At 39.7% G+C, this 11,444-nt stretch overlaps 1 protein-coding gene and 1 non-coding gene across 2 annotated transcripts; one reads left to right on the top strand and one right to left on the bottom strand.

Annotated features, from left to right (window-relative positions):
- Positions 1-7,096: 7,096 nt before the first annotated feature.
- Positions 7,097-7,924, bottom strand: LOC145112141 (uncharacterized). The gene is made up of 2 exons (XM_079048351.1): positions 7,657-7,924; positions 7,097-7,545 (listed from the first exon to the last, which is right to left on the bottom strand). Exons 1-2 carry the CDS (start codon positions 7,922-7,924, stop codon positions 7,097-7,099), a joined length of 717 nt encoding a protein of 238 aa, XP_078904477.1.
- Positions 7,925-8,840: 916 nt separating this feature from the next.
- On the top strand, positions 8,841-8,947 carry LOC145117962 (small nucleolar RNA R71). Its single transcript, XR_013712953.1, has one exon. It is a non-coding gene; the product is annotated as a small nucleolar RNA R71 (small nucleolar RNA).
- The last annotated feature ends 2,497 nt before the right edge of the window (positions 8,948-11,444 follow it).

Here is an 11,444-nt window from a genome sequence, read left to right as displayed (position 1 = left end):
AGAAAAAGAAATAAACTCTAAACGCGGTGTCACACCCCCAAACCAAGGATGGCGGAAACGTCCGGAGGTGGCGGACTTCATGTATAGTATCACAACAACGAGTATAATAGTGCCCAAAGTAAATACAACCATCATAAATATAATTGAAAAAGTTATACAATAGTATGTGTTTACATGTTTCCAATCAATTACACTTATGATGACAAAAATGAAATGTTTGACGATTTAACGTCCCATCCTCAAAAGCGGTTGATTTCCTGTTTCACTGAATTCCTGAGAATACAAGTAGTTTGAAAAAGCGTCAACAATTAAGTTGGTGAGTTCATGAGAGTTTTATTTGAGAAAGAAGCCGTTTTCCTTGTAAAAAGCGATAGAATATGATTCCAGAAAATTTAATATTTTCCTATGTTATGCAATAATGTACCCTACAAAGACCTGTAGATTCCTTCTATCATCACCCAGTTTATATAAGTTATATAAAATTTAATTTAAATAAACCGTCGAATATAATGGGTCTGCCCTAGGTCCACAACCAAACAAGGAACAGGAAGTAAGGCTGGCCCGCCAATTCTAGGTCGATTGCGACTAGATTCTTATATAACTCTAGCATATACACTTAGCAATTATAGCTGAAGTCTAACAATTTTAGATGAAATATAGTTTTGATAGAAATATGTTTTCCAAAGAAAACCCAATATTTTCCTTATAAAAGTCATGTAGTCCTAATTCTTAAGACAGAGAATATGCGTGTGTTTTGTGCTTATAATGTTCATAATGGGAATGTGTTTCCAAAGAAAATCCAATATTTTCCTTATAAAAAGTCATGTAGCCTTAAGCGTCAAGACCGAGAATATACAAGTATTTTTCCATACTTAGAGTAATTCATGCAAGTTTAAATCGGCATAAACTCGTTTAATTTAGAAGTAAAACCCCTTTTCAAAGTAGAATTTTTCCTGTAAACTGGAAAGATTGTTAACTCCCTATGTGAGTCGCTATAACCATACTATGACAGAATAACCTGCTTACGACGTTCTTCAGGCGTCGGAATCGAAATGACACTTGTCACCCCCAATCGGCCAATCGGACTTATGCAAGCAGCATGGGTGTGGGTTGTCAATCCCAATATAGATCTATACACACTTATCACGCTCTCCCTACAAGAGACTCTGGTTATAACTAATTCAGGATTTTCTGTGGTACTTAAGAGTACCCCGAAGGACAATGTCTCACAACTTACGTTAACTAGTTTACATATAGTTTTAAGTATAAAACCTCTTCCGTGGAGGAAGTGAAATCACCTTTTATGAAAATACATTTGTGATATAAATCCATAAACTATTAATATTATAGTTTATCAAGTAGTATATGAAAAACCCATTTGTTTTGAGAGTAAAACCTTTTCCATGTAGTATGCTTTTATCGAAAATTCATAAATTATACTTAATGTAGTTTATTATATGTGTTCGAAATGAATGGAGGAAAAACCTTAACATGAATGACTAATTTCTATTTAGGATAATAAACTAACAAGAATGCATCCAAACATGGAGAAACTTATTGTTATGCACTTTGCTCAACATACTACAAAGTGTTATTAATAAGGTAAACTATGCAACTAGTTTTTATCCTTTCTGCACTGGTTTGAAATTATCATAGAAAAATCATACGGAGTCGAAAACTAACTCCGTAAACTCTGAGAGTTTATAAAATGTGTCTAGTTTATTCATAATTTTTATTATGATTTTTTGAAGTCTCTAACTTATGTGAAAGTGTTCATAATCACAGACTGGTCCGAATTCGTTTCTGAAATGATAGGCAGTTTTGTCAAAATCACCATAAATCGTAGAAAAATCATATGGAGATGTGAAAGTAGTCATTTTAAAGGTATAAACCTGAACTACTTGCATATTAAACAGTTTTGAAAGATATTAAGTTTAAGTTGGGTAAAACAGTTCGTGAACAGGTCACAACTTTTTTGTTGTAAGCTGTCAAGTTGAGTTTTGAATATGTTTTGGTGTTTTAACTTGTATTCCCCCCCCCCCCCTGAAAACTCAAGAAAACTAGAAAATGTAGGGGTATGAACTCACCTTGAGTGATTTCTTGTAGAGTGGAAGGTTGAAGATGATGAGTTTCAAGTCTAGATCACTTGATGAACACACGAAGTTTTGGATGATCCTAAGAACGATTTTTGGTGTGAAGATATGAGTCGTTAATCCAAGAGTGTTATGAAAACATGTAATAACACTTGAGTTAGAAGGAAATACTTACCAATAAGTGAATAAATGACTCAAGAACACATCAAAAGTGTGGCTGAAAGTTGAGAGAAAAGAGGCCCTCTTGATGGTTTAAGAAGTGTAATTTTGATGGTGAAGTAAAAGATCAAGGGAATCCCAGACATTTCCTTATATGGAGGGTTGCTGGAGCAACTTGTGAGTTTGAAGTGATTTGTGCATTGGTTTGTGTGATGTGGATAAGGTGGCAAGTGGGAGGATGACACATGGAAGGCAAGTGGGCATACTTGACCCACTTGTGGGGTAAATATCCTCTTAATATAAAATAATGATTTTTAATTAATAAGTCCTTGAAAAATAATTAAAATAATAGTTCTGGGGGTTAAAAATGATAAAGATATGAATTTGGTGAAAAAATCCCGTCAAAAACGGGCTTAGGAGGCGAAAGTAGTCGAAAACCGGACAATAGGGACCGAACCTGCGAGGTTCGGCTCTTAGGAGTTAGGAACCGAGAGAAGGGAAGAAGAAGGACCGAGAGTAGGCCGAGGGTCTGAAGGTCCGAAGTGGGATGCGAGAGTCTCGGATGGGGGCCGAAGTTCGGTCCTCGCTGCTGAGCTTCGGTCCGCTGAGGTTTCGGTCCGAGAGGCTTCTGACACTTTCGGTTCTGACAGGAGGGTTTCGGCTCCTAAGGGGAGTTTCGGCTCCTAAGAGGAGTTTCTGTTCCTAAGAGGGGTTTCGGTTCCAAAGAGGAGTTTCGGTTCCTAAGAGGAGTTTCGGTTCTATATGGCTGTTTTTCGAGAAATCTTTCCGTTTTGCGTGATTTTTGACCAAGTTAAGGGTCGGGATGACCCGGATGACTATAAAAAGTTCGAGAGAGATTTTGGGAGAGATTTGGGAGAGATTTCACATACTTGGAGAGATTTCACATTCTTGGAGAGATTTGGGAGAGATTTCACATACTTGGAGAGATTTGGGAGAGATTTCACATTCTTGGAGAGATTTCACATACTTAGAGAGATTTGGGAGAGATTTCACATGCTTGGAGAGATTTGGGAGAGATTTCACATACTTGGAGAGATTTGGGAGAGATTTCACATGCTTGGAGAGATTTCACATACTTAGAGAGATTTGGAAGAGATTTCACATGCTTGGAGAGATTTGGGAGAGATTTCTCATACTTGGAGAGTTTTGGGAGAGATTTCACATGCTTGGAGAGATTTCACATGCTTAGAGAGATTTGGGAGAGATTTCACATGCTTGGAGAGATTTGGGAGAGATTTCACATACTTGGAGAGATTTGGGAGAGATTTCACATGCTTGGAGAGATTTGGGAGAGATTTAACATACTTGGAGAGATTTCAAATACTTAGAGAGATTTGGGAGAGATTTAACCTTAGCCATTATTATCGCATAATCTCGCAACTGCAAGGTTCGCGAACCCCGTTATGCTTCGTTAATGATCGTTTTAAGTCCCCGAAATGGTCCTTAGTCGTGTTTTAATGCGTTTAACTCCCTTTTTAGGGTTTTTACATTATTAACACATAGATTCTTCGAGACAGTTGAATTTTTGACATAAAGATACACATTTTTATACATAGAATAACTTTTAACATACAAGTACTAGTTAAGTTGACTGGTTTGACTTGTTGACTTTGACTTTGACTTTGACTTGAATTTGACGGTTGTCACACGCGGGTTGCCTCCCGAAAGCGCTTCTTTTTGAAGAGTCTTTAGCTGGACTTCTTTCCGCTCTAAGGTTCTGTGGTTCCTTCCAGAAGCAGTCCTTCTTCAAGTCCTTCAGCTTTAGGAATGCCTTCCTCATACCTCTTCACTCTATGGCCATTAACTTTGAAATGAGTTCCATCTCTCGATATAAGCTCAATAGCCCCATGTGGAAAGACTTGTTTCACCATAAAAGGACCATCCCATCGCGTCTTTAGCGTGCCCGAAAAAAGTTTTAACCTTGAATTGAAAAGTAGCACCTTTTGTCCCTCTTTAAAGTCTTTATTACCCTTCAATCTTCTATCATGCCATTTCTTGGTCTTTTCTTTATATATCAAGGAACTAATGTAGGCCTCATTCCTAAGCTCTTCTAAGGCATTCATTTGCATTAACCGGTTAGTTCTAAGCTCTTCCAAATCAAAATTGCACACCTTTAATGCCCAATAAGCCTAGTGCTCTATTTCAACCGGTAAGTGGCAATTTTTTCCATAGACTAGCCTATATGGTGTAGTACCAATAGGTGTCTTAAAAGCTGTCCGGAAGGCCCAAAGTGCATCATCTAATTTATCCGACCACTCCTTTCGATTTCCGCCAACCGATCTTTCCAAAATTCTTTTTAATGCTCGATTTGTTACTTCGGTTTGGCCATTTGTTTGTGGATGGTATGATGTTGAGAACCTATGTTGCACCCCATATCTCTTCAATACCTTGGCCAATTGGTCATTTGCAAAATGAGTGCCCCGGTCACTAATAAGAGCTTTAGGAACTCCAAATCTTGAGAATAGTTTCTTTAAAAATCGTACTACCACCCGAGCATCATTAGTGGGTAATGCTTGTGCCTCCGCCCACTTAGACATGTAATCAACCGCCACCAAGATGTATTTATTCCCTTTAGACATGGGAAAAGGTCCCATGAAGTCAATCCCCCACACATCAAATACTTCACAAATTTGAATGCTATGTTGGGGCATTTCATTTCGGGATGCTATATTCCCCGCTCTTTGGCATGAGTCACACTCCTTGACATATTGAGCAGCATCCTTAAAAATTGTTGGCCAATAAAACCCAACATCAGAAATCTTCTTAGCCGTGTAATGTGCTCCATGATGTCCTCCAGCGGGTCCGCTATGGCAGTGTGCCAAAATTTCTTAACTTTCCTTCCCGAATACACATCTTCTTATCATTCCATCTGCGCAGCTTCGGAAGAGATACGGCTCATCCCAAAAGTAGTACTTGATTTCTAAAAAGAATTTCTTCTTTTGTTGGCGGGTTAAGTCTTTTGGAATGTAATTGGTTGCTAAATAGTTAGCTATATCCGCAAACCATGGTAATTCTCCGGATACTACTAAAAGACATTCATCGGGAAAGTCGTTTCCAATTTTATCTTCCTCTAACTCCTCCAAAAGTGGGTTCTCTAGTCGTGATAGGTGATCGGCAGCTATGTTTTCCATCCCCTTTTTGTCGCGTATTTCGATATCAAACTCTTGTAAAAGTAGGACCCAACGTATCAATCTGGGCTTCGCATCTTGTTTAGCAAATAAATACTTCAACGCGGAGTGGTCGGTAAAAACGATTGTCTTGGATAAGACTAAGTATGGCCGGAACTTATCAAAAGCGTAGACCACTGCTAACAGCTCCTTCTCGGTAGTAGTGTAATTCTCTTGAGTCGGATTCAATGTCTTGCTTGCGTAGTAGATTGGTTGAAAATGTTTATCAACCCTTTGCCCTAGAACAGCACCCACAGCATAATCACTCGCGTCACACATTAGCTCGAAAGGAAGATCCCAATTGGGTGCTATCATGATAGGAGTAGTGATCAATCTTTCCTTCAACAAGTGGAATGTTTCATGACAGTCTTTAGAAAACATGAAAGGGGCATCCTTCAAAAGTAGTTGTGTCAAGGGCCTAGTGATCTTCGAGAAATCTTTAATGAAGCGACGATAGAACCCCGCATGGCCAAGAAAACTCCTTACCCCTTTTACATTAGTCGGAGGGGGTAGCTTTGCTATTGTGTCTACTTTTGCTCTATCCACTTCTATCCCTTTCCTTGAAACTTTGTGACCCAATACAATTCCTTCTTTCACCATGAAGTGGCATTTTTCCCAATTGAGTACAAGGTTTGTCTTCTCGCATCGAGCTAGCATCAAATCCAAATTAGATAGGCAATCTTCAAAAGATGATCCAAACACCGAGAAATCGTCCATAAAAACCTCTATAAACTTCTCAATCATATCGTGGAAGATGGCCATCATGCACCTTTGGAAAGTAGATGTTGCATTGCATAACCCAAAAGGCATGTGTCTATATGTGAATGTTCTACTCGGGCATGTAAAAGTGGTCTTCTCTTGGTCTTGTAGATCGATTGGAATTTGAAAGTACCCCGAGAAACCATCAAGGAAACAATAATAAAGATGGCCGGACAACCTCTCGAGCATTTGATCGATGAATGGTAGTGGAAAATGATCCTTGCATGTTGCATCATTTAGTTTTCTATAGTCGATGCAAACACGCCACCCGGTTACCGTCCTCGTTGGAATTAATTTGTTATTTTCGTTGGCCACCACCGTCATTCCTCCTTTCTTCGGGACCACTTGGACCGGACTCACCCACGGGCTATCGGAGATCGAGTAAATTATTCCGGCATCTAGTAGTTTCACCACCTCCTTTTTCACAACTTCTTGCATATTCGGGTTGAGTCTTCTTTGGCATTGTACTACAGCTTTTTCTCCATCTTCTAAGTTAATTTTGTGAGAACAATAGGCCAGACTAATTCCCTTTATGTCGGTTATCTTCCATGCTATAGCACCTTGCCTCTTCTTTAGTACCCCCACAAGACTTTCTTTCTCATGTTTGGCCAGATCAGCAGCTATAATTACAGGTTTTTGTTGGCCATCTTCAAGAAATGCATATTCCAAGTGATCGGGCAGTGTTTTAAGCTCAGTTTTTGTGTTATGAATGCTGAACACGTCGAGTCCAGGGAGGGGACTCGTCGAGTCCTGGGCGTAATTCGCGACTGATTGGGATTCTGCGGATGGACTCGTCGAGTCGGTCGAGGCTACTCGACGAGTCGGGTGTTCTGCACTTCTGATCATATCGTTGTACTCGGCTTCCTCTAGCAGTCTCTCTATTTCTAGCAAGTCTCTTTAAGCATCAAATTCTTCTTCAAATGTGACGGTGGACTTGTTTGGCTCATCTTCATTCCATTCCTCCACTAATTCATCCAACATGTCAATTGAAAATGTCGTGTCGTCACTACTCCTTGCATGCTTCATGGCTTGATCAACTCCAAAAGTAACTGATTCATCCCCCACTCGAAGAGTAAGTTTGGAATCTCGCATGTCAACTATAGCACTTGCGGTGTTAAGGAACGGTCTTCCAAGTATGATTGGGACTTGAGGATCCGCTTCCATGTTCAACACTATAAAATCTGCGGGAAATACGAACTTATCAACCTTCACCAATAGATCTTCACATATCCCCCTAGGAAATGTAACCGTCTTGTTTGCTAGGTGAATTGCCATACGAATGGGTCTTGGCTCCGGGAGATCTAATTTCTTGAAAAATGAGTATGGCATGAGATTTACACTTGCCCCTGAATCAGCCAATGCTTAAATAGTAGCTAAGTTTCCAAATTGGCAAGGCAAGGTTAGGCTTCCCGGATCGCCCTTCTTCTTGGGTAGTTTGTTCAACATAGCAGCTGAACAGTTCTCGTTTAGGACCACCTTCTTCACCTCTTCCATCTGTTTTCTATTAGTTAGCAGCTCTTTGAGGAATTTTGCATATTTCGGCATTTGTGCAACTGCTTCTATGAATGGCATATTGATTTGGAGAGCCTTTATGTGTTCTAGAAACTTCTGGTAGTCAAGTTCATTATTTTCATGTCTTGCTCGAGCAGGAAATGGAAGTGGGGGCTGATATGGCTTGACAGGAGGCTGACTTTTCTGTTCAGGTGGGGGACTCGTCGAGTTCATATCACCGACTCGGCGAGTCGGGTCGGGAAACTGTGATTCTTCAGGTTCTGCTTCTTCCTCTTACACCACCTTGGGGTCTTCTTGCTGAATAGGGGCCAGAGGAGTTATAATCTTCCCACTCCTAGTTGTCACGATATTTATATGTGCACCTTTTGGGTTACTTTCGGTATTACTAGGAAGTCCACCCGGTCGCCTCTCGTTTACTTGTTGTGCAAGTTGGCCCAACTGCTTTTCGATGTTTAGAATAGAGGCTTGTTGATTCCTAAGCAGAGCTTGTTGATCTTTCATCATAATTTGGTGCTCTCTCAAAATATTTTGTTGATCTTTTAAAGCAGTATCGGTATCATTATGCCTTTTTTCGGAGGCGGCCACGAACCTTGTAAGCATGTCTTCTAAATCCGGTTTCTTTTCCAGCACCGGTTCCTCCTTTTGATAAAAGCCTCTATCTTTTTGTGTGAACTTTTCCTCTTTTGCCTTCTTGTACTCTTCGTATGGTAGCCATTCTTTCTTGGGTTTTCGCCAATTGTCATCATATCTATCTCCACTTGAATAGCATACTTGAACTTTTCGGTTCCCGTTTTCATCAAGGTCACAATCTTTAGTAAGGTGAGGTCCTCTACAGTTCTCACATCCCACTCTAATGGCATGGATGGATTGGTCCATCTTAGTCATTCTTCGATCCATGCTTTCCAACTTTTCCATCATTGTTGCCATGTCATCGGTAATGGAGTCCACCGCCCCTCGAGTCAAGTCATTCCTTGGGTTGTGGTATTCCCTAGAGTGCTTAGAGAATTCTTCAATTAGTTCTTTGATTACCGGGGGAGCTTTCTTTGTGAGAGGTCCTTGCGAATCAAGGAGCTGCCTTGTTGTCACGTTCACTCCATCATAGAAAATGGAATCTTCTTGTTGGCTATTTAGATCATGATGTGGGCAGTTCCTTAGTAGACCCTTGTATCTCTCCCATGCCTCGTATAGTGACTCTCCAGCTTGTTGCTCAAAATTGGCAATGGCTTTCTTCAACATAGCTATCTTTGAAGGAGGGCAAAATTGGTCTATAAATTCCATCTTCATCTTGGCCCAAGTAGTGATGGATCTGGGAGGGAGTGATTTAAGCCAATCTTTTGCGGCTCCCTTGAACGTGACCGGTAGCATACGGAGTAGAACGGTGTCGCGAGGTACGTTTGGAATGTTGAAGTAGTCGGCTATGTTGTTAACCTCTTCTAGATGTTTGTATGCATCTTCGTGATCCTTCCCGTAGAATGGGATCTCCTTGAGTTGAGCAAGTATGTGGCCCTTAAGCTCAAAAGTGGCAGTTGCGGGAATTGCGGGTTGCACAAGTCCCGGGCCGGTATCGTCACGTATCCTTTTCTTCCATTCGCCCATGGGAACTTCATCGATGTTCGCCATGGTGTTGTCAAAGTCACCTTCTTGATCGCTTTCCTCTTCGTATCCGGATTCGTGCTCGTCCTCTACCTCGGTTTCGATTTGTAACGTATCGTCTCCAAGATTTCCAAAAGTGCTTTCTTCGCTTTTTCGACTGCTGGATTCTCCTGGTTTCTTGTCTTTCTTCTTCCCAAAGACGGATTTAAGGTCCTTGAAGGGTGATTTCTTTGGCGGATTTTCGAGGACTTTGTCTTTGTTTTTCTTTAGAGCTGACTCCGGGTCTTCAAGTGGAGGAACCAAAGGCGTATTGGATCCTCGGGTCATGTAACAACTGCAACCAAAGTAAGAAAAACGCGTAAAAAGAACAAAAAGAAAATAAAAATAAAAACTGTGAAACAGCGATGGACTCGCCGAGTAGCTTCGACTGCACTCGGCGAGTTCAAGGCAAAAACAGAAAAAATCCTAATTATATTTCTTAAAACAGAAAACTATTAAAACTAATCCTAATAACTAAATTACCTAAAAATAACTTTGTACAAGATAAATCTCACACAAAGGATCGATAAAACTAGAAATTAGTGCTAATTTTTGAACCGTTCCCTGGCAACGGCACCAAAAACTTGATGTGTGTAAACTCAACTAGTTTTAATCCTACTTTTAATTATAAATTTGACACACAAAGGCAGTGGACCTATCAATTGTGGTGTAGCTAAATAAGTAAGGTATCGAACTCAGGGAACGGAAAATTAAAACTAAAAACTAGAATTAACTAAAAACAAGTAATAGAAAATAGGGGTTTCTCTAGTTTTGCAAGACTAGAAACTTAACTAAAACTTAACTACTCAACTAAAAGTTGAAAACACGTAAAAACAAACTAAATTGAATGACCAAAAAGGGTTTCAGTTTAGGTTCAACTCATTTACTCCTATGGTTAATTTTTATGATAATGTAATAGATTAATTGTTATTGGTTACCGACTCTGGTGATTAGATTCACATTCGCTATTACTAATCCTTAGAAAACATACCAATTCAAGCAGTGGCCAGTTGATTAAACTAATAGATTTCCTAGTTTATTTATTTGGGTTAAACAAGGCTTGTAGTTAGCTAATTAAATTTGGTGATTCAATTAACCTCTTGTTGATGGTGTATCAGATAAGCTCACACATTAATTTACCCATTCTCTAATTAATCATAGTTTCATGTTCATTATTCCTAGGCATATAGTATTGTGTTCACATAAATTATATGAGATAAGCAATTAAGAGATGTTCATGCAGCTTAATTATTTAGCAATTAACAGAAAGTAGTCATGGTTAATGCATAAGGGTCTTTAACAAGCTTAATTTAACAATATCACCAACTAACAATTAATCAAAAGAGTAAATTAAACCATAGGAGCAAAATTGTCTTCCCCAAACAGAAACTAACAAAATTAGTTCATGATTTCAGTATATGAAAGCTTAAAAACGAATTCAAATAAACCTAACATAATTCTATTCAAAGGTAAAGTGGAAAATTAAACCTAAAGTGCCTTAATCTCATAAGAATGAAGGATTAGGGTTCTTCAATGTTTTCCAGAGCTCCAAGGGCTTCCTTGATCGCCAAGTGTTTCCACCAAAATTCCAGAGAGTCCCCCAATTCGGGTTTGTGAAGTCTATTTATAGTTTTCTCAAAACAGGGGCTACTCGTCGAGTAGACAATTGACTCGTCGAGTCCCCCTTGAGGAATCCGTGTACGGCAAGGACTCCACGTATTGCTTCGTGAAACATGTAAGCAAGAAGTGCATAGGCCAACTCCAAAAGGATGGAGTCTTGGAGTCATTCGACCTAAAGTCGGATGATAGTTGTGAATCATGCTTGCTTGGAAAAATGACAAAGTCACCCTTCACTGGTACTTGTGCTAGGGGTGAAGGTTTGTTGGACCTCATACATACTGATGTGTGTGGACCCTTCAGAACTGCCACAAGGGATGCTAATCGCTTCTATGTGACTTTTACTGATGATTTTAGTAGATATGGATATGTCTACTTAATCAAGCATAAGTCAGAAACCTTTGAAAAGTTCAAAGAGTTTAAGCAAGAAGTGGAGAATCAGTTGGGCAGGAACATTAAGATGCTTCGATCCGATCGAGGTGGT

This window comes from Lactuca virosa, chromosome 5 (assembly GCF_052849685.1).
Source record: "Lactuca virosa cultivar CGN04683 chromosome 5, Lactuca_virosa_CGN04683_v6, whole genome shotgun sequence".
Lineage (NCBI taxonomy): Eukaryota > Viridiplantae > Streptophyta > Magnoliopsida > Asterales > Asteraceae > Lactuca > Lactuca virosa.
This window is presented reverse-complemented; position numbering and strand designations above follow the sequence as displayed.